Below are 24,716 nucleotides of genomic sequence, written 5' to 3' on the forward strand. Positions count from 1 at the left end.
TATATATATATATATATATATATATATATATAAGTTGGCACCACACCAGAAAATTCTTTATAAATTAATTATTAATAATAATATTAATCCAGGCAAATATTCCTTGAGAATTTAAAGGGTTGAACTTTACTTATTTTTAACACATTAATGGCATGATTTTTTTCCAGATATCTCGGAGCAAACCTCAAGTGGGTTTGAAGATTGGCAGCCTGAAAGGGAAAAGGAAACAGCAAGACTTCAATCAGAAGAAAGTACTTCAGAAAATATTAGCAAGTCATTTAAAAAAAATACCTTAGTGTACAAGTATTCACACGTGTCAGTTTTACCATCCTGGGTACATTACGTTGGATGGGAGATTATCTTAGTGTCAGTATTTAGCAGTCTGTATTATACACCTGTTTACACATTATGGTAAGTATAAAGTATTTCTTTCTTTAATACAGCATAACTATAGAAGGCATTAAAGTTTATTTTTGAGCTCTAAATTGTTATGCCTTACACTTCAAAAATGCATATAAATCCATCATAAAATATTTAATTAAGTTATTTGTTATTTTATCCATAGGTTAAACCCTCTTCAGGTTTTGTGTTGGCTTCAAACATATGTCATCAGTTTGCTTTGTGCTGCTTTTATTGTCTATCCTGTGTGGGTAAGTAAAGCATAATGTATTTATTGTTCATTAATAACATAAACCTTCATAATAGAAAACTTTGTTGTTGTTTTTTTTTTGCAGTATTTCATTTGTAACAAGTTTATTCCAGTGGTATGACATTGTTTTCAGGTAGCTGTTTTATGGAACATTATCTGTGGCTTTTCTAAGAATTATACTGATTCATATACCTAGGTTTGTTGTGTTTGTATTCATCTATTCTTATGCAAAATTAATAGTTATTAAATTTAAATCAATCCAAATAGAGGTTTACAATTAAAACTTATATGTGGTGTTCCTGTGTTTTCTGCATTATAATGTAACACAGATTTTGCTTTCTCTTCATCTTAAAAATGTATCAAAATTCGTTTATATTTGTATACTTTATTTATAAATAGACGTGTTTGTTTTATCTGCTTTATCAGCAATGATTAAGACATACTTCTGGAAAGGAAACATTACATCTCCATTAGTATGACACCAAAGTAACATGTTAGCTCTAATATGATTGAAGTATTTTCTCCTCTTAACCAATCACCTTTAGTATTTTTCTTACAAAAGTGGATAAACTGGAAGGTTTCAACCATAGCAGAGCAGTTATTAAAACTAGGTCATTTCATATAAACAAAGTCTAGTATATAAATATTATAATGAATGTTATAATAGAAGAGAGAAATGTGTTTACAAACCAATTACGAAAATTGAAGTCAAACCTTTAATAAGATTCACTATTTTTTGTTAGTTAATCAAGAAAGATATTCATGTCATTGAAAATAGTAGTTGTACTGTATGATGTATGACCTTTTTTTATTTTTTAAAGAGTTAATAACTCGAAAATTAAAGTCAAACCTTTAATAGGATTCACTATTTTTTGTTAGTTAATCAAGAAAGATATTCATGTCGTTGAAAATATTAGTTGTACTGTATGATGTACAACCTTTTTTTATTTTTTAAAGAGTTAATAGCTCGTGTTTCAGCCATTTATACTACTTAGTATGTAAAAACAAATTTTAATGTTGTCTATCAGTGTGTGCTGAAATTTAGGTCTTGTAAAAATTAATCATTTTCATTTTTATAATATATGTTCTTATTGAGCCACTTCAAAATGTACAGTCATTTTTATATTAAAAGGAAATTTATGTTGGCAATTATTTATATATATATATATCTTTCAGGTGTGTCTCTTGTCGCTATTGAAATCCATTGTTGAAATCTTTAATAGTCACAAAATAAACCACCACCTATGTGGCTGTTGTCGCAATGACTTAAAAAAAATGCTTGAAATGAAAGAGAATGCTGGCACAACAACACCTGAGCAGCAAGCAAATCCATTGGTTAATGATAAAGAAGTTTGCAATAGGCAACACCTCCGATACTTAAGGTACTTGCGCCCACCACCAGAAAGTGCACTCATTGAGTCCAGGCTGCAAGCTCAAAAAGCCAGAAAGTTCTGTTTTGCCTTCAGGTAGTTAATTCTAATTCCCTTCATTTTAAAGTTATTAAAGTAACAAAACTGCTTTAAACAAACTTGAACACTTCTTTCTGACAGAGTAACGTTAATTTTAGTCATTACAGATGGAAAGATGTATGTGTCACGTACTAATTCTTAAATAGTTGGTCAGAAATTAATATTTTTTTTTTCAGACTGTTTAATACAAACAAAAAAAGACTCAATTGCAGTATCTTGTATGCTATCTTGATCTTGACAAATTTTATGTCATTACCTGTAGAATTTTGTCCCCACTATTTTGCAAGAAATTTATTATGTCTTAATTATATTTTTTACTTAATAGAATTGATTTATTCATTCCAAATACTTTGTGAAGCTTATACTTTACTGGTCTTATTGAAGAGATTTATGTATTTCTTTTCCACTGCAAATGTCAGTCCTAGTTGTATTCAACATTTTAAATAAAACATTAAATTGTGTTGAATGTTACACACAGTCATAAATAATGTAAGTATAAAAATAATACAATTTTTATGAATTATAGTTAATATCTGTAGCTTTATTTTTTTTATGTTTCAGTTACTTACTGATGAGTTAACACACTGCTTAGAAACACAAATCTGTGTGGACTAATATTAAGAATATATATTTTGTTTTCTATTTTTAAGGGGTATACTAGGGTTTGTCACTATTCTTCTTATCCTGGTGGTTGTGGCGTATGGTCGAGATTTGTCTTCCCAATTTCACCTGAACAACTCTGTCAAGCGAACCTGTCTAAGGCATGTTAAAACTAGTTAAAATACTAACTTCATATTAATGTTGAAACTTTTACCAGAATTTAAGCTTATTAATTCTTCATATGTTAAGGAGGGGGGTTCAAAAAGATAAGGTTTATTGACTGTGCAAACTAAATGAGTATTAAACAAGTTAATGTGCAAAATAAATACAATACACATTACTTTATTAAAAAAAGTTATAAGTAATCTTAGAAAATATTTAAACAAAGTGAAATAATTATAATAAATAAGAGATTTTAATTGTTAATTTATTCTTCAGGTGATCATGATATTTGAAACTTTGGGGGGGCATATAGTTTTGTTGTATCAAATAGTTTTATAAGTTTATGTAGTTTACTTGTATTCATTTCTGGAATGTTTTCTTTTATGATGTGGAGGTATCAGTCTTTTAATTAATTTTCTGTTGGAAATTAATACTTATCTATTCCTGCTGTGTATATTTAAATTCAATATTCTTGTGTGTATTGTTAACAGAAGTGGACTGTATCCTCTGCAACATGTTAAAACTTGGGCAAACTGGTGGGATTGGATTCAACATGACTTCTTGTCTTCTTTTTATCAAAACGTTTATAAGCCAGACCCATCCAGACTAGATTTTCCCACTGGTAGTGTATTAGTGGAGCAGCCAAGGCTGCGTTTGTTTCAGGGTCTCAGCCAACCCTATTCTAAATCTCTAGGACTTGCACTGAAGTTTGGACAACAGCTTACCTATTATGAACATTCAAGTGAATGGAATGTAGTGAACCATAATTCCTCCTGGGGTACACGAAAGTTGTGGGGTCAACATAGTACCTACTGGGGTGGAAGTGACATTGCCAATTTATCACTTGAAAGGTAGGATATTTATAAATAAAAAATCTTAATTTTTCTTAATTTGCTTCTAATGAGAATAAAATCTTCAGCTTATAGCATATAATCTTGTGACAAACATGTCTAACAATTAAAGGGAAACCATTTAGTTAAAAATGTTTATTACGTTTAGTTACAAACACCTTGAGAAAACATATATATATATGTATAAACAAATAATTCTTTTTAATTACGAATTGAAAGTATTAACAGATTTTTGTTTTCTTTTTGAAAATAGCATTATGTGGATAAAAAATTTCAGATAAATGTCTAGATTACATTTCAATGTTATTTTATAAATTTGTATCTCATTGTTGCATATTTATATAAAATTATATTTTTAGATAACTTATGAATACATATTGACTTTTAGGTTTTTTCTTCTCTAGTATCGTAATTTAGGTATAAATTTTTTATAATCTTGAATATGCTAAATCTTTACATGCAGGTTTATAAAACTAGATATTATGATATGTGGTTTAACTTCTTTCTATTTTTCTTACATCATGGCTTAATTTTTACATTTATTATTACCTTCACCATAAGTTAGGCCTCAAGTTTTTTATTGTTTCAGATATTTAGTATGTAAAATAAACTCCAGTTAGCTTTTTTTTTTTCTTTTAGCGATGATTATAAATAAAGTAATAAATAATTAGAATAATTAATGTATTTCATTCTACTTAGGAACCAAGCCAGCATCCAACTTCAACAACTGAGAAATTCTTCATGGTTGAATAGAAACACTCGTGCAGTATCTGTAGAATTTCTTTTGTATAATCCTGTGTTTTCTCTTTTCACGTAAGTTTGTTACTGCAAAATCAAAACATTTTTACTTGTTATAGCAATTTTGAATCCTGTAATGTAAATGTAACTTGGTGAGTACAACAAATCCATTGTAACTTGTCATAAAGTTCATTCCGGTGGACTGTAGCAGTTCACAGACTGGTGGATCTGTGTAACAATTTTTATGAAAATGGATGTTTGTAGTGTAAGTGTGACTGTACATTATAGAAAAACAATTGAATGAAATAAATATTTTGTAGGGTATTAAAATTTCACTGTTGTAACCCAAAAAATAATAAAAGTGTTTTATTTTAATATTTTTGCAGATCCGTTGTGCTGTTAACAGAATTTCCACCCAGTGGTGGCGTTACAGTTGTTCCTTTTATCTCTTCTACTCAACTGCATAATTACGTGACTCCGTGGGACCACTGTATTTTAGCCTGTGAGGTATGATTTTCACATTGCTGAAACATAACATTTTAATACTTCTCAGATATCTTTTTATGTATACCTAATTTTTTGCACAGTGTTGACTTTTTCTGGTTTAGTATATATATATCTCAAAAGAAGAGTTAAGTTCATGTTAATTTTATTTCTGTTTTAAGTAAAGTATTTGTTAAATTCTCTCAAAACATCATTGAACTTCAATAATTCTTACTAGTGTACAATTTATTGAAGTTACTTTACCGTATTACAAGATGTACACGAGTTATACATTTTGCTGGAATTTCTAGATTTGGTTAGATATACAGGTAACTAAGGTTTTAAAACATTCATTAGACCATTTTAAATAGATATGAAGATATATTCCCTTTTTTATTAATAAGATGCTCTTTTCAGTTTCCCACTAAGATGAGGTCATTGATTTGAAGGTCGTTGACCACCTGTGTGATATGTATAATCAGTAATTTTGAACTATAACGTGACTAGGGGAAACATTCTTTTATATTTGGTTATATTTTAGTTGTTTCATGAGGAAAACTATATGTTTATTAATATTTCTTTATCTGTAATATTTTCCTTTTTAATACTCGGCATAACTTTCTATATAAAATATTTTTTGGTGTTTCCAGTTTTTGCTGTTCTTAGTAATTGGATGGAGAATGAAGCAGGAGGTTTGGCATATGTTAAAGCAAAGAAAACAGTACTGGTTAGATCCTTGGAATGTTACAAAGGTAAGAGAGCTATCATGAGCTCCAAGATTTCAGAATTCTGGTGGAGTGTTACCAAATTAATCTTCCTTATCTTATTGTGACAACAAATTTAAATATGTGGAACTAACTTTATAATAGGTAAACAAAGATTGTTAGTAAAATATCTAAGTATCATATATCTAGTAGTGTTGGTTTTCAGGTGCACAAAGGACAAGGCTTAGGACTAAAAATTAATTTTTACATCTCACTTTCCTGACCTAATATTCAATTTTAAAATTAAAATTATTTACCCCAATAAGTATGCCATTCAGGTGAAAATACCAGTACTAAAAACAATTTTTCTGACAGTTGGAAACAGTGAAGAATAAAATTTGTCATGTATCTTTTAACCCTTTTGAGATGGGTCACAGGTGAAAGGCCATGTCATCTTGTTTATTGAATTACTATTTTATGAAATTCTGGCAGTACATTTGGTATCAAACTGTAAATTATAATTCAAATTTTAGTACTATATATTATCAATTTCTTAATTAAAAAAAAAAAATTAAAAAACATAAACATCGATTTTTGTGTGTCACGTGGCATGTTGAATGCAGCACTGGTTCAAATTAGATGTTTGTGAAGTCAAAATACTAAGTCTGTAGTTTCATACGAATTAGAAACTCAAATTACCAATATTGACAAGATAAAATATAAAATATGAGCCTCTTATCTTTTCAGTTTGCTAAGATATTGCTCATGTAATAAATCAAGCTTAGTGGCACCCTGTCCACCTCTTTCCATTTTTGGAAATGCTCACTTATATACACTTCTATATATAACATGAATAACCAATCGGAAGCTCAGAATGTCCCCTAGTGGCTCTTTCAGTTTAATGGACTTGGTGGCATTTTTTTTCTTTTGAACCAGTATTTCAATGAAGTAGGGTGTGTTTTTAGTCTGCTTGAAATTTCATATTTTTTTAGACTAAAATATATCTTAGTTACTAAGCTTAATAAATTATAGTGGAATTCTCTGGTATTAATGTAGTAATTTATAATTTTTTAATTATTGAAATGTATATATAAAACCTAAAAAAAAATATTTTGATTTATATCCTCCACATGCAAAATTTTTAAAGGCTTAGCAACCTACGTCAAGCAGAAACCTTGTACAAAGATCATAACTAGAAGAGATAATTGTTTGCTTTACTTCTTTATTTACTGTTCTATGTTTTAGGAAAAATATTTTTAAGAACTTATTTCAAAATAGCAATAATCTATATACATATATAATGTATAATAATTGAAATGTGACTGTATTTTACAAAATACTAGTCTACTAAAATACAGCAAAAACAAGTTACTTTGCACAGACCAAAGGTCAGTTTTATATTATTTGATACAGTAACATGAGAGCACATGAGCCGCGTCATTGTAACTTCTGTATTGTTAGCTAGGCACAGGTGAAAGGTCAATATGATAAAAATAATAAATATATATATAAATGTATAATGTTATGAGATTTAGCTATTTAGTCTAAACATTTATGTTTTCATGTTATAATTTGTGTTCATTCTAGAATGAAAAAGGCATAATTTATATTCCTAATTTTTTATGGTGGTTGCGATATTGGTCAAATCTACCAAACCCGTACAGAGATTAATTACTGAAAATAACAGATAAAGATTAAAGTTTTTTCTTCAAAAATGTTTGATAACTAACTCGACATTATAAAGATTTCACATGTGAAATTTCAAAATTTTCAGATGCATAAAAGTATTTTTAATCTTAAAATGAAGATTACTTTGCATAACAGATAGGCAACATGCGAAAAGAAAAAATAGACATGAGAAAAACATTGATTTATAAACCTTAAGACTTAATAAAAAAATTTATATTTTGCATATGAAAGTATTGTAATGTTTACTGATAATCTGTCTAATTTCATTAACATTCGCTTACTAATTTAAAAGTTATAGCATGAAAACTATAACAAGCACGAAATGGTTACAGGGTTGGTCCTAGGGACCGAGCCCATGCTGAAAGAGTTAATTCTTGCTGTTCTTTGTTTACATGACATCCTGTTGTACTCACTGCACTGAAAAACTTTTAACAGTAAAGACCAGTGTTGCATGAAAGATTGAGCTTATATTTCCCATAATGTCTCAAATGAACACTTCTCTCTAATAAATATTATTTTTTATTCTTATAGGTTCTGTTTTTGATGGTTGGTATCATCTATATTGTATGTTATATCTACCGATACGTGCTGGTTAAGGAGGCTATGTATGCTCTAAGAAAAGGCTCTGGCCACTCTTTGCCTACTTTTATTCAGCTAGCAGAGTGGAATCAGGTATACTTTGTTTATTAAAATTACACAGTGATCATCAACATTGTAGATTATTTATCACTGACTTGAGTTAAAACTTTGAAATTAAACTATTTTGATAATTAATTATAACCCATTATATGAAGTTTCTCCTATTAACTTTTTATTGTCTTAAAAGGAAAGAATAACTTATGAGCAATGTCAAATTTTGAATTTGACTTTTCAATCTATATTTATTTTCTTTGTGAAAAACATCTGGAAAAAATTGTCAAAAACGGTTTTCACACTTCAGAGTATTAAACAGTATCAACTTTAACTTTACATGTTTGCTTTGAAGTTATCAAGTAAGATTTTGTATTTAATTCCTTTTACCTTATATTATTTTCTTTAAAAATATATTTTGTAATATAAAAAACATAGACACAGTGAAACTCACACAATACATATATATTGTGAGTCTAAACAAGTTTCAGTTTGTTTTATCTATGGTAATATGCATAATTATCAAACTAACGCATCTCCCTTTCCACAGATTATACGAGGACTAACAGGACTTTTGATTTTTATTCATCTTATTGCAAGTATTTCTCTGCTTGAACTTGACACCACATTCAAAAAGTCCCTCTTTGCTCTACGAACTGTTTCAAAACAATTGTTTTTGCTGGGGGTAAGTAATTATGAATTAGGCAATGAGAATAAATGTGAAATTTATTATCCTGCATTTGATTGTTCCAATAATATTAAGTGAATGTAGCATTCACTTAGAATAACAGCAATATACAAAAATATTAAAATTATAATCAAAGAAATAATTATGTAAAATAATAAGCAATGTTTGAATTCTCATATAGTTGTTCTATAAAAAATACAATTGAGCAGAAACGTATTTTTTTCAATGTTCAATAAAGTATAAATTTATTAAAAATGTTGTGTTTAAATTTCTGAAAATGGGGAGAATAAAATATTTTTAAAGAGTATACTTTTATAAACTATCATGGCGTGGTATATTCAGGTCAAACTGATTTTCCGTAGAGCGGTGGAATATGTCCACTGAATAACAGTCTGAAACTGTGTTTGTAAAAAAAAATTTTAAAAAAGTTTCGACACAGTGCAAAATACAATGAAAAATCTTAATTAGATAACACAAACAACATGTGTTTCTGTTTGCTTAGATGCTGGACTGTCACTTCCTGTGTATCATAAGATATTTCCTCCCTCAACTGCATCAGTTGAAATTGTATAACCAGACTGTCACCCTTGAGAGTTTAAAGTTTAAATCTAACATTCATTACTTAACAGGTGATGTTAGATTTACCCAGAGTATCTAGTGACTGGTCGTTTTTATTCAAAAATAATAGAGGTTGTAACCTCGAGACACCACCTGACCTACCATTAAAGGACACAGCTGTCTACATTCTTGCACAAAATAAAATAATACATCCATGTATCTGATGAGGAAAACAGGTGATATATAAAGAGAATGAAAAAGGAATAAAGACAGCTAGAAAAAAACCACTTAATGACTTTCTTGACCACATGTTATGTGAAAATTACAGGTATCAGAATATCTGGAAAATTTCAAATAATACTACATTAAACTAAGAAAGTAGAAATGCATGGTATTTTTTTATATTGTACAATGATGTGATTAGTTTGACTGTAAAAACTATGTTTCAGTACTTAATTTTTACCTTATTTTCATGTCTACTTGTATTGCTCTTCATAATACTATGGTTTGCACCAAGTAGTTACTTCAGTGTATAAAAGATGGAAAGTTGTACAACTCAAATAATTCTCACATATCTAAAGCTTCTAGAATATTACAGTTAAGCTAGTTTTAGATTTCAAAGAATTTTTATGATTTAATCACAAGAATTTTCTAAATGGTGCTTTTTATTCATATGGGGTTTGATATTAAAAGATAACTGTGAGATGTAATATGATTTTTGTTTTAATCATACTTCAGAAGGTTGATTTGCTAAATTCTCTTTTGTATTTAAGTATAAATGCTGTTAAATATGTGCAGCTTCTTTAGTTTTATTTCTACCTTCTCTGCAAGCTAAATCTTACCATGAATGCACGTTTAAGATGTTTAGAAAAAGAGACTATTTCCTGAACAATAAGCATTTATGTAGAAGTTAAATGACTATTTTAACCTCCTTTATCCCTTTTCCCCTTCCATGAAATTTGATTAATAATATATGGAGTTTCTCAGTTACATAAAGATGCATTGTGTGATTTTTTTACAGGGTCTGTATCTTTTTCTGGCAATTGGTTACAGCCTTCTTAGCCCTCTGGTGTCAGGTTCTGGTAAAGCTATTAGATTTCATCCATTACTAGTGTCACTGACTTTGATGGAAGCTCTTTTGAATAGAAACAAAAGTGAAGTAACCTTTGACACTCAAACACCTTGGGGTGAGATCATCATGCTTCTTCTTGTCTTTGGTATATTGGTCATCTTCTTTTTCACCTTCTCTTTGGTAAGTACTTTTGGCAATATTATCGTAACACAAACTGAGTCTGTATCTATGTTACATGCAAAATTCTTTAAGTACTCCTTTAAAATTCTATTCCAGAACTCAATTTTTTTTCACTTATGATAAACCTAGAACTATTAATTTGTTATGACTTTAAAAAAAGTTTTAATAAATCATTCTGTTCATTTTTCTAAGATCACTTTTCTCCAACAATCGTTGCATTTCATCTTATCTTTTATGTACATACTAATCTACAAACCCGACTTTTTTCAATTCACAGGAAAAGATAGCTTGATATAACCTTACTGTTGCTAATAGCCTTTTTCATGAAAAGCAATTTTTTATTAAATTAATGAAAAAACAATCATTTATTCATTGTAATTACTAGCTATAGAACTAAGTTTCATATTTTTCTTGGTGGTAGGAAAAACATGTTTACTAATTATACCAATGTTAGTATTTAAAAGTTTCGTAGTTATCATGATGTTTATGCTAGTGGCAAACAAACCAATTTATGTCAAGTATTCAAATTAATTTTGTTGGCAGAAGGTAGAGGTGCATTAATGAAAATACGTTTGTAATTGCAAATTAATATTTTAACAGAAATTTCAAATTGTGTAAAATAAATATGCTTTAAAGTTGATATGAACATACTTTAATGATATTAATATCAGATATTTTAGTTACTACTGTTTTTTTTTTTTAGATAAGAGTTATTCTAATTGCTGCTAAAAGAACTACAAAAACATGTGAAGGAGCACAACTGACCATGTCGGAGGTGCCTCAGCTTTTCAAAAACTTAATGTGGTCTTTACTTGGTTTCTCAAAATCAGAATCTGAAGTTCAGAAGGAAATTGAACAGCCATCTGTTCCTACGGTATGTAATTTATGTTTGATATGATTTTCTGAAACTTAGTGATTTTCTTCCTGCTTATTTTAACAAATTAATATATTTTAAAATACTGGTGTATTAACTATCGCCCTCTTCCTTTTTTTTTATTATTACAATAACTATATTGTCAACTAACATTTAAAACATTGTATAATTGTGAAACACAGACAAATATGAATTTTTTTAGACTAAGTTAAAATAAATACTCTTATGCAGAAACAGTGTAACTAAAATGGGTCCTATATGTTCAATCAATATGACATACATCCTTATTCCATTACTTGCTGTGCTAATGTATTATTTTCATATTTTGGAATAATTATCCAAATAAATATTAAAATTAAAAAACAAACAAAAATCAGAATAATCAAGATATATGTTCTTTAACTAACATGTAACAATATAATCCTTCAGCTTTCATGCTGCTCAAGTCACAAAGTACATTACTCTACTATATTATGTGTTAAATCCCTAAGTTCCTAAAATTTTGACTATTGCTATATTGTAAAATGTTCTATCTATCTAAACTTGTATTGTTTAACTATTTCAGCACTTTAAAATATTACTTTCTTTGAAAAAAATCGGTGTTGCTTATTTTAAGTGTTACTATAAACTTGTTTAGAGCAGATGTCACTAATCATTTTTATATGTATGAATGGTTATAGAACAAATTAAACTATAAAGCTTTAGTTTTTTTATCCCTCTATGTTGTAAGCTTGCAGTTGGTAGTATCCTTTTTTATATCTAAAAGTATGCAAAGGTTTCTTAAATTAAAGAATTAAACAGCTTCAATTTTGTAGTGTAATTTCAGATTTATATATAAATTGTGTTTAACAAATAAGTTACTATTAAATTATGATTTACATACCACTAAACTATGTCACCAAATGTATTATTATTATATCTTGCAAGACTAATTTTAAATGGATGTTGTTTTTTGTTATGGTTGATTAAGTGTATTTGATGATAAGAGTATCAAGAATATTTTTCCACACTGATATGTTTATGTATGTTATTTTTATTTTCAATACATGTTTCTGGTTGTAAGTTCCATAAGAGATATAAAATATGTTTAATCATTGTCATTGAAGGTGATTTTATATTTCATATATTTTTTGGTTTGCTAGTAACTACTTCAAAAGTTTCATATAAAATTTCAGCATTGAGATTAGGTAGTCACCATATTGTATACAGATAATTTTTTTCACTATACATAAGTTATAAGTCCTTAATTTTTGATGATTAATAAGCATAAAGCTAGAAAATATACAAATACTACTAAAGTTCAATTTTATCAGAATGTTTCAAATAAATTTTCATGGTTGAGAGTACACCATACAGTTCATCTATTTAGGAGCAATGTTTTAACTTGGTTATTGCAAATGTAACTTAAGCTTTGCATGCAATGAAGGTCAAATGAGATAGATTTACTAAATCAAAACGTTTGTGGTCATTTTCCATTAAGAGCTTTCTTCTCATTACTAATTTAAAGCTGAGGTTAATAACCTTTAAACTAATTTATAAATGTGTATTTTTAGGAATTTCTTCTTTTTGAATTGGAGGGACTTGTTGATAACCTTTTAGAAAGAGCAAATAAATTGTATTATGATCATGAAGATTTTCTTGACTTTGCTCTAGAGGAGGATCAAATCATGGTATATATTTTTTTTCTTATGTCAAACAGGTATACTTGATAGGTTAACAATATATATATATATGACAATGCTGAGCCCTAACAAATTATTTACTAAAGTTTAAGAATATATCTTAATTTATTGCTTACTAATAAGCATAACTGACTCCTGCAGGGTTCTTTTTCCTGAAGATTAACATGACTATTATAATTAGTTAAGGTTAGGACAACATTTGTGTAAGTTTTTTGCAGATGTATTAAAGAAGTAAAAGCCAACATTTAATAGTGCACAATAAAATATTTAAAATGAGACTGTCCCCAGTCTCCAAAATACAGTAAAAAATTGTTTTGTGTAATTTAAAATTTACAAATTAGAAATTTAAAATACAGAATAAATGAATACTAGAGAAATGTTAGAAATAAGAATACAAAGAACAGTATTCTAAACTATGGTATCAGTTTATTCCTAATTTCAGTAAGCTTTTTAAATCTAAATATAAAACCTGTAATATCAGTTTTAATGCCAATGTTTAATAGTACACAATAAATATTTAAAATAAGACTGTCCCCAGTCTCAAAATACAATAAAATAATTGTTATACTTAATAATTTTCAGTATGAAGATAAAATAATGTGAGACTGGCAACAGTCTTATACACATTACATGTTTTGATGTCTTTCTGCATCATAATCAGAAGTGCAATATTTTGCAAGAGTTAATATCTATATATACAGTTTCAAAAATTGCACAATTAAATTTACATACAATTTAACTTAAGAATTTCATGCCATCTATTTCCTCCTGGTCCTTCATTCTTATTGGATACTTTAAAATTATCTTTATTAAATTTCATGATCTCAATAGATACACAGATATTATTAGCAATGATGCTTGCAAGTTGTGCTAAAATAATCTTTTTTATCCCATTGAATCAAATTTCATTAGTATGTTCAGCTAAAGGTGAAACAACAACAACAAAAAAATATTACAGGTTTTGTTTTAAAATAGCCACCAAAATCAGTTTTATTGTTTTTAAAGAAGATCCATTAAAATTAGGCTTAGACTATTAAAATCAAAGATAATTTTTTATATGACAGGTTTATTGTTATAGATTTAAGTTTATTTAACAAGGAGCTAAACTTGATGTAGTATTTTAAGACATGCTATATTTTTTTAAGAATACTGGTACTAAGTATATTCAATAGCATAGTTGTGCTTTTAATATTAAATAAGATAATTTTTATTTAAAATAATCTCCTTCAATAAGGAATGTAAAAGGTAAAGTACTTTTCTAGGTTTTGTTATTCTGTAATTCTTTTTGATATGTACTTAAATTGCATTTGTAATTATGTTTATAATTTCATCAAGACCTAAGCTTCAGAGTTAATATTCCTAAACAATTATCTACACATGCTTTAAAACTATCTTTATTAACACACAAGAAAATTATAAAGGTAAACTGGTTATATCAATTATAGAATATTTTATATTCAGGAGCCAAAAAATGATACCAGTGAAGAGATGGAGAAGTTAACACATAGTAATATTGATTGCAGGTGAGCATATTTTTCTTTGGGTGTATTTTATTTAAACAAATAAAAATCGGGTCTATATAAGGAAAAAAATTAACTTTTAATAACTGATTTGATAGTATGCATAGCAGTCAAAGTGCATTTTAACTAACTAGGTTAGATACGTTTTATTCACATATTTTCAAAACAAACACTATAAGACCAAAACACGCTCACTGAAACACCAAATGAATGACTGCTGCGAACATACAATTCTTATACTTTTCCATGTTGATTCCCTCACCTCCATTCATTTGGCTGTAGTTTCAGATTGTGTACTACTTATATATAATTATTTTGGGTTCCCCAGTTTTAATCCAGTAAATACCTATTTCATAATAAAATTACTTACAAAAAGATTTTACATAATGCTCATTAAGATAAAAAAAAAAAATAACTGGTGATAACTGACCAAAGGTCACAACATCACACATGAACAGACATTAATGTACTTGTTAGGTAACATATTCCTTAATTTCTCTTGCAGAGTGTAATGATACAGATTTAGATTTTTACACATAGCTTTGAATGTTAAAATATTGCGTATTCACTCTCCTTTATGAAAGCTAAGCAAGGTCAAGGTTTAAAACTGTAGAAATGACTTTAATCTTAAAACCATATTTCTAATGTACTTTAATAGCTATTTAGATACCATAAGTGAATATCAATAGTAGTATACCACAACTGCCCCCAAATGGTACCCCTGTGCCTCACTTTATATCACAATTGTGTAATACATTAAAGTCAATCTCTGTAATGTTATTAAAATAAAAAGAATGACTGTACTAATAAATTTAAAGATATTGGAGGAAGGGGTTCTACCTAAAAAATATTTTATTGTTTGTCATATAAAATCGTAATAATAAAACATCTAAACTTTTTATCTAAATTCCTTTCAGTGAGCCTAAACATTTCAACTTAGCACAAGGACAGCAGAAAAAATGGGCTGATGATGACAGCATTTCATCTTATGAACCTATGAGCTCTTCTGCTAGTACAGGCTCCCAGATAGTAACTGTACACCACCGCCTTCCTCCAAATAAACATGGAAAACCACAAATTAAAGTATATCCAGCAGTTCCCAAAGCAGGAAGGAAGTCAAATCAATTAACTGTAGAAACAAGAAACAAATCAGTTCTTTCTCATCAAGGGTCCAAAATGTCTTTTGCAAGTCACCAGTCAAGAGTTCGAAAAACAAAAACGTTTCAGTTTCAAGGTTCTACTTCTTCCTTAGACTCGAACTCACTTCAGCAAACATCAAACAAGGAGGGTTTCATGGTACGCAAAACAAAATCACGTGGAAAAGGAAAGAACAAAGACCTTATTCTGGACTCTGCTTTCCTGGAGAATTTTAGTCCAAACGAAGCTGAGAAGGAGGAACAAAAACTTTCTAAACATTGATTACAAATTTAAATAATTTCAACTTTAATGCTATGAATAACTAATTTGGTACAAAGAAGTGTTAAGGAAATTATACTTGAAGTGACCCATGTATTTTGATTTGATTCAATAATTTGCAAATACATGGAATAGTTTACAAACTAAAACAAATAGATATCAACTCTAAACATCCACTTTTTGAGATACATTTTAATTTGAGATGCTTCATATTAAAGTATAAAAAAAATTAAATTTTACATCAGTAGTTTTTAGAATCGCCATTTTTCCAAGATTTGGTGTAAAACACAGGAAACTCAAATTATATCTGCATTCACCAAATGCACAATGTTCCTTTACATACACATCTTTTTTAATAGGTGGGATTTCCAAGTTAAGTATTATATATTTGTGGTTTTAGTTTCAAGCCTGAAACTACACTTTGAGTTTGGCAGCTTCAACTAAGAGACCAAATGAGTCAGACCAATAGGGTAGAGTGCAATTTATAAACTAAGTGAACTGTGCCAAATATATTTTTATAGCATTTAAGTGTTCTTTATTATAGTGTAAATCGTGTATTAGTTTATGTGAGATCATTTTGTATTGGGTGAAACTTTAACTCCTTTTTTCTACTTTGTTATATGAATAGATTAGTTGCAAGATCATACCAAAGATATTTTTGTAGCATATCTTAAACATTTATTATATTTTGTCAAAACAGTATTGTTGTTTTTTTAATAAAGTTTTGATCAAATCGATTTTTTCTTCGTTTTTAGAATTGTTTGCTACAGTATACTAATGCTGTACAGAGATTGATTATGTTAACAACCTTTTTATTAACACACCTGACAAAACCGAGTTTGAAACACTGAAGGTTAAAACAGTTTCATTAAAACCAATGATTAAAAAAAACCTGTCCTACATTTCAACTAAGTATCTTCTACGGTGGCTACTCCTGTGTTATGGATCATTGTGATCAATTACATTTATGGTAATAACATGTGAAATTCTTTTAGTACGGTTGTTGTTGTTTTTTTTATTATTATTAATGCACGTACTGAATGTTCTTCCTGTTTCACCATAATAGATTTTGACATACCTCACAGGCAATTTTATACATACTGTTGATAGTGTTTTTTTTAGTTTGTAAGATATCATTCAGTGGACTAAGACATGACTTAAAGTTATGCAAGATCAGTAAATAGCTTTAACATTAATTGTATTTAAGTTTTTTAATCTGTTCAGATAATCCTTTAATATTAGGTTTGGTTGTTTTAGGGTAAAGTCACATTGGGCTATCTGTCGTGTCCACCATGGTGACCTTAGTTTTGCAAAACCATGGGCTTATTGCTGTCCCTTGGAGGAACTAAATATAAAGAATCACTGTAGTTGTGATATGTTTTAAAATCTAATTTTTCTTGGAGTACACATTATCTTTAAAGACATTTTATGATATGCTGGTTTTCCTTAACACAATCTGATTCATTTGAACAAACATTTAGAGATCTGTTTTAATAGCAGACAAATCTGATCTGGTGAAAGTGGCATCCAATGAATTAATGTCTCATCTCTCTATGATCTGGTTTTCACAACTTCTAAGCAAAGTTTGGGATGTATAGATGTGAAATATAGGCTGAAATTATCAAGTGATATCACTTCATTTCAATTAAAGGATATTGTTTAAAGATAATTTACAAATTCAAAATGGTTTGTTATTTAGTACTCACTATTAGCAATTAAGGGGTGTAATAAATCTGCCAGGTGCTTAGAAAGATTGTACGTAGGTGAACTGATGATTGGTCATTATGGGATGTTCTTTTTATGGACTTTTAAAATACCAAATAAGTGTTGGGGGGAGGGATGAAGCCATTTGTTCATCACAAATAGAGATTGTCTGAAAGATTGTCTTTCAAGTCTAATAATGCACTATTCAATTGAGTACAATATAATAAAATGATTTTGGAGCCAGTCATGCTCTACCTGATTACTGTGAATCTTAACAATAGCCCTGCAGTATTGTTTGCATTGTAAGACTCCTTTATAAGGCTGTAAAGTCCAAAGGGCAGCACTCCTCCTTGCAGGCTTTCCATAATTCATCTTGTGTATGAAAATGATAGTTTTCCATCCTCCATTTCAACAGTTTGACTGTACGGAAATCTATAGGTGCTAAGTCCCCTAATTTGACCAGTGTGTCTTCATGTGGAATAGCATGAATACTCATTTCATTCTCTAGCCAATTGAAGTATGTAGCAGTTAAACAGATAAGTCTTGGAAACAATTTGTGTACACTGCTTTTTCAGATGAAGATACTACTTTATAATGTTGCATAGTACTGCCTGGATCTTGTGGTCAGCCTTTGCCACTGATCTTTGTGTTTATAAATTATCACCTGTTACAAGAAGCTGCACTTTGCTTACCATGGCTGAGCTATGATGTATTGCAAGGTATCTTTTTGGATGATCCTGGTGCCCCAAATTGGTCCATGTTTATTTTCATTGTCATTAATTACATGGGATATACTCATGTGTTCAGATCAAGGATTTATAATTTGAATCAAAAAGCTTTATTATATACCTTTCACAAAAGTGATCAATTTTTGGCTGACAATGTCAAAATGTAGTTTTCGTATATGCGATTCCATCATGACTTTATATCAGTTATGGTTGTCACAACTTGCATATCTGAAATAGTTTTAATATAATATACTTAACCCTCCGTATATTGTGTTTAACTGTAAAAACAAAATTAAAGCATACTTGAAAAGCGAGTTAATATTAAATCCAATTTGTAATAATAGGAACGCTACAATAAAATGATACAATCAAAAATTTATAAACAGGTTCATTTATCAAATACTGTTCTGTATTACCTTGAATACATTTCTTTTATAATGGTTGAATTCATTTAACCACCACTTCATACAAACATTTTGTACAAGTGCTGAAAATAATGATAGTAAAAATGTACTTTGTAGCGAGAAGTAGAAACAGTTTTCACAGAAACATTACTGCTAACCAAAACCTAAATTTTTCATTAAAATTTCAAAATAGCAGTAAATCAAGAGCCTTTTGATTGTTTGTTAAAGTATTCTACTTGCATCCATGTAAACTCTGTAGACTTGGGTTATATACAAGTTATCTAAGTAAATAATAGTACAGACATTTTCCATGCAAGTACTCCAAAAACAGGAAAAGTACATTACTGCATATGTAATTAAAAATATCTTTCTTTGCTGACAACTATGGGTATGTCAATGCTAATGAAAACATTTCTCGATTATACATTTAATAATATATAACTACAAGCCAGATATGTTAACAGTTTACAATTTGATAGAAAATGTTTTGTACAAAACAGCTTCGTAGATTTTAAAGCTCCCTTGCTATTAAAAGTATTTACAAACTTTTGCTTATAAAAACATCATTCCTAGAAAAAGCAGTCTAGCATCAAAGTTATTAAGAGTAATTTTAATATCTTTTATTGTTACAAAGAGCGAGGCTAAAGTCAGAACATGTTTCATATTTTAATATTATAATCAGTCTTTCTGAATTTAACCCTATCACCAACTGCAATTGCCTATCAGTAATCAATGTTTCTATAATTAATAAAAAATAATTTTAAAGGCCAACCACATGTACTTAATAAGTTATGAAATTTTTATAAGAAAAAAAAATAATATTTTTAACTCCGTAAGAATGACAAAGATAGTACAGTCCATCTTTCTGAAATATTAACTGGATTATACAGTTAATATCCTAAAACAGGTATATGACACAACTGTATTGTGTAATCTGCCATTTATTCAGTTAGCTTCACTATAGCTAAAAAATTTGTTTGTTTGTATATTTCAAAGCAAATCCACATTGGGCTATCTGCTGTGTCCACTGCAAGGAATTGAACCCTGGATGTTAGCATTGTAAGTCCTTAGACAACTCAAAAATAGTAATTGTAGTATATATATACCCATTAATATATAAGGAATAAATATTCTTGTTTAATATTCCTATCACATTAACTACAGCATTATTACTTTAAAATCTAACTGTAAAATTTTAGTAATATCTAAAAATATAACAGTAATTTACATTACAAGTATAAATATGTGTGTGTGTGTGTGCATATATATAGTTCTATTTAATATCTTTTTGTAATGGTGGAGATAGAAATATTAGTGTGGCTTCATTTCTACTTTAAGAAATTTAAGGGTAACTGGCTATAGGCAGTAGAAGCTGAGACGTTGTGGATGTAAACACTCAGCTTCATACCCCTTATTTGATTTTTTACGATTTTCCATGACAGCTGACTAGATTGACACTGGCATTTGGATTTCGTCTTATAGATGGGATATCCCCAAAGCATATGGGTGGTATTACCACGGACATTCCCCATTATGACAATAAGTTGACAACTTGAACCGAAAGAGGTAATGCAATATATATATATGTATACATACACACACACATGCATGCACAATAAACAAAATTTGTGAATGCTGACATTTTTATATTCAAAGCTACTGCATTTGATGTAAACAAAACAATATTGGTAGATTAAGTCCTAAGATTATTCAAATAAAATCATTAATTCAAGTTCCTATAATTTCAAAGTGCCAATTCTATAAATCTGGTGGAAAAGAAACGTAGCGATACACTGCGGAAAAGTAAAGCTCAAATGGCACAATGTAAACCAGAACAAAAAAAAAATGCTTTAGTTGTTCTTTTTAAAAGCATACCATAGTAGATTAATAATAATATGGGTTATTAGCTGTAGCAATAATTGATATACCACTAGGACCTAACATTTCAATACAATTCCAAACATGTTTTTAATTATTTTAACCCTGCATTATTATTCTGTAACTATTTTCATAGTCACTCTTCTGGGGTTCCAGCAGACACCATCATCAAAAATTATTTTAAAAATATTTAAATAATAATAAACTATTATTTTGGAAATGATACAAGTTTTTGAAATTGTATTATAGATTTACTGTTTTTAACCCTGCTTTAGCCTTCTGGGGTCTTCACAGACCCCAAATATTTTATAAACATTGGCACCGAAAGATGGAAGCATGTACATGTTTGTTGTTCTTAGTATCTTCGGTATACATCAAGTTTGTGTTAAGTTGTTACACTTAGTTTAGGTGGTAAATAGAAACACGTTGTAATATTCAATACTAGAAACAAACGACCGTATAAAACCAAAATGTTGTATTTATTTTATTAAACACTCAACGTTTTGCTTTATAGCTTCAGGAGTGTTCAATAAACACAAATCAAAACAGACAGTACAAAGGTTCAAAAGTGTTATAAGGTCTTGTATTTCTAATATTTATGTCTTCTATACACCAATATGCACTACAGAAATTAAATAATGTAATATTCAGTATTTATTGATTATTAAGGGAAAAGATTTTGATTGTTAGTGTTTTCCATATAAGATATTTTGTGTGATTACAGTAACTTGTAGGTTTGCATGGTGAGAGTAAGCTGAAAATTGAATGACATAGAATGTCCGTCAAAAATAAGAAATCACGATACAAAATTATAAGTTTATATCTCGTGGATTTCAACACGTTTCTTCCAATAACTAGCCAATATTTAATTGACAGTTAAAAATTTTCTCTCTGTAAATGATAAGTGCTGAATATATTTTCAGGTTACATTGATTTAATTTCCTTCAAACCAAACTTGTTACATATAGTATTCATACATGTATGCCTACTCTATAAATCTACCATTTGACTGGGTGCGATAATAAGTTTTTATCCGAAGCATTAAAGCAAATTATAAACATAAGCCAAATCTCCAAATAAAATATGTTCAAGCATGCCTAATAAATGTCCTAAAAGAAAGCTTTGGTTATTTATATTATTTCCCCTTTTCATGAAACAAATTCTAACTTTTTCTATTATAAAGAATTAGGTAAACTTATGTTAAAAACCACAACTGTGTAACAATGATTAAAATATTACACAGATAGTCTGGTTACAACTCTTCTCAACTTAAATATCATATATTAAAAATAATTAGTTCACAGACCATGCTTCAAACATTATCATATAAACTTTTAATTACTAGACTGCTAAATAGATAAATATGTATTAGAGATTAACATTCACTTAAAAGCCAAATATCCGAGTAACTGGCTCAGCAAGAATAATCATCTCTATCATGACATAGATGGGAACATAGGTAGCTTATCTCTTGCACTATGGAGGTTGTAAGAAAAGCACGTTGCATCTGGTCAGTAATGACTAATTATAAAGTGAGCTGAAAAACATTCGAGAAGGGTTCCAAAGGACAAGAGGTAGAAAGTTTGCAAAAGGTTTGTCGTGTAATGAGTAAACCAGACTTCTTTTAATTAGTGAGGGCCCTGTATGGATGACGTATAAAAGCTGGTAATACATTTAGTTAAGACCCTGTAGGGACAGTGTATAAAAATGAAGGGATTTTATTTATTCCTCTCTTTTTTTTTGTTTAAAAAAAAATTTTCCCCCGAGCTTCTTCAAGTCTCAGAAACTTATGTGTCCATAAAATAATGTGTGTGTGTACTTTATTTATTATAATCTCAGCAAATCAAGAAGGTATGAAGTACAAATTTCATTTATTCCTTGTACTTTTTTATAGTTTGTGTTTGAAATTGCTTGGAAACTGCAGAAGGCTATTTTTAAAGTTAGAAAATTCTGAAATGGAGATGTCAGATGCATCACCTCACCTTTCTTTTAATAAGTGAAAACTTAACAAATATAAAACTGAATTATAAACTGTTTCATGCTATATTTATTGACATACATTGACAATAAAGTTGTTTATTTAAATTATGAATGTTAGCATTATAAAAGATTGTGACATACAAAAAATGGTCATTCCCCATACACATAGGTTTAATGTATTATAGATAATTTGGTCATGTCTTGTGGACGTAAACATTTTTGGTTTAGAATTGCAGAGAATATTATATATGGGCATCACAAAGTATGAATCAGGTAATTTTAAATTTATTTAGTTTTAACATCATCAAATATATGTGCTGACAAAGTGGTTGAAATCTGTCACATTTTAGCTCTTTCAAGTGTCAACACCATTAAGGATTTTGCATTGATGAAGTGCACAAAGAATGACCGTTTCTTGATATTAAAGTACTACAGTGCACTTCATAATGATTACAGGCATTGGAGATGCCCTATATTTTCATTGGTTATCTTCTCTATGTCCTATACATGCAATACATCTAATAGATGAAATTTTCCAGAAGAAACATCTTGTAAATGGGGTAGTTCTTTGTACAGATGCTGCTCAAACTTTGTTTATGCTCGTTATTAAATCTTTTCTTCCAGGTAGTAGATCTATTACATTTATCTATTTTTGTGATTCATCATAAATGTGCATGTTGTAAGCTAGTTACATATTGTAGGCAGGTGCTTTTCATGCTACTGATCCTGGAATTATGTATGATTACGGTGTCTGTTTTGTAATGTATGTGCTGCTTCTGCTGCCTTTTTCCTCAGACTATTAAACTGATAGTTCTTGTACTTAGATGCTTCATCATACCAAGAACCAGTACTAACTTTTCTCTCTAACCCGTTGCTAAAAACTAATCAAAATGAGATATAAAATTGGTGACTGATGTCGAAAGGAGAGACTGATAAATAAGTTTACTACATGTGATGTATAAAGTACTTTTTCCAGTGGAGACCAAGGTCCGGCCAAAGTTGAACAGCCTGTTGTAACATTTGGTTAGTGAAAGATACAACTAGGTTGACTAGGGCAAAAAGAACAGATAGCATTTAATGTTGACAGCAGTGGGGAATACTATTTCTTGTAGAAATCTCATTCAAATAATGTTTATAATGTTGAAGGTATCTGGGCAGTCATGTTTGCTCATTTCTGCCAAGTCTTGGACTTTAGTTAGTTCACAATAGAGCTTCCTTATCATTACCTATAGACTGGGACCATTGTTCCAGAAATGACTTCTATATGATATCAATGGTTTGTAGAGTGTTGGTGTGGATGAAGTAACTAATGTACAAGTGCAATATGATATTTATTTGACATACTGGTCAGACAAGTGCCACAAAGTTATTACTCACTTTTATGCTGCAGCTTTCCTGAATGACCACACTCTTTGATGCCATAATAATGTTTCTTGCAACTTCATGGTGCCATCTGAAGATGGCCCAAATGTCAACAAGGCACTCCATCAGAAACTAGATAAATCAGTTAAAGAAACGGGGTTTCCAGGTCTGCTTGCAATCTTCAAGTCATGCGTAATTCCATCCAAGCTGGTCTCGATGCATCAAATGGAATGTTGAAAACATAGTTATATAACTTGGTTCAACTTATCTTTTGCAAACAGTACCTGTTTCTTCATCACACTCCATGCAGATGGCTGTAGTTATGTACTGTTGTAGAAAGATTTCTGGAACAATACATTGGACTCAAAGTGTATTTCCTAGTATACCTACTCAGAAAATCTTAAGTTATTGATAATAACAATTATCATGCCAAGAGCAAGATGCTGCTTAAATATCCAAGTTTTATTGCCAAACTACAGTTCATACATTGCATTTGGCCAGACTTTGAGAGGTTACACAAACTTTCAGTCAGTTGGTCTATGATTCCAAACCTTTATACATAGTTGTAATATTACTATCAGTATGTCAGTGAAGTATCATTTGGGGCACTTCTGCCTACTTTTTTTATGCATTACAAAATAACTGGAGAAGGGCATAATTCAAATTAATGTCACACTAGAAATGTTACTAAAGCA

At 29.3% G+C, this 24,716-nt stretch overlaps 1 protein-coding gene across 1 annotated transcript in view; it reads left to right on the forward strand.

Moving 5' to 3' along the window:
• The window catches only part of LOC106466023, a 121,520-nt gene extending 104,818 nt beyond the window's left edge, over positions 1-16,702 (forward strand). The window contains exons 43-57 of the mRNA XM_022393985.1: positions 168-411; positions 566-650; positions 1,826-2,115; positions 2,769-2,879; positions 3,372-3,731; positions 4,431-4,544; positions 4,856-4,976; positions 5,603-5,704; positions 7,877-8,017; positions 8,526-8,660; positions 10,243-10,473; positions 11,177-11,347; positions 12,901-13,017; positions 14,491-14,552; positions 15,467-16,702. Coding sequence (XP_022249693.1) covers positions 168-411; positions 566-650; positions 1,826-2,115; positions 2,769-2,879; positions 3,372-3,731; positions 4,431-4,544; positions 4,856-4,976; positions 5,603-5,704; positions 7,877-8,017; positions 8,526-8,660; positions 10,243-10,473; positions 11,177-11,347; positions 12,901-13,017; positions 14,491-14,552; positions 15,467-15,968 — 2,786 coding nt within the window. The 3' untranslated portion in view covers positions 15,969-16,702. The remainder of the gene's footprint in view (positions 1-167; positions 412-565; positions 651-1,825; positions 2,116-2,768; positions 2,880-3,371; positions 3,732-4,430; positions 4,545-4,855; positions 4,977-5,602; positions 5,705-7,876; positions 8,018-8,525; positions 8,661-10,242; positions 10,474-11,176; positions 11,348-12,900; positions 13,018-14,490; positions 14,553-15,466) is intronic.
• The last annotated feature ends 8,014 nt before the right edge of the window (positions 16,703-24,716 follow it).

This window comes from Limulus polyphemus, unplaced genomic scaffold (genome assembly GCF_000517525.1).
Source record: "Limulus polyphemus unplaced genomic scaffold, Limulus_polyphemus-2.1.2 Scaffold2125, whole genome shotgun sequence".
Taxonomy (NCBI): Eukaryota; Metazoa; Arthropoda; class Merostomata; order Xiphosura; family Limulidae; genus Limulus; species Limulus polyphemus.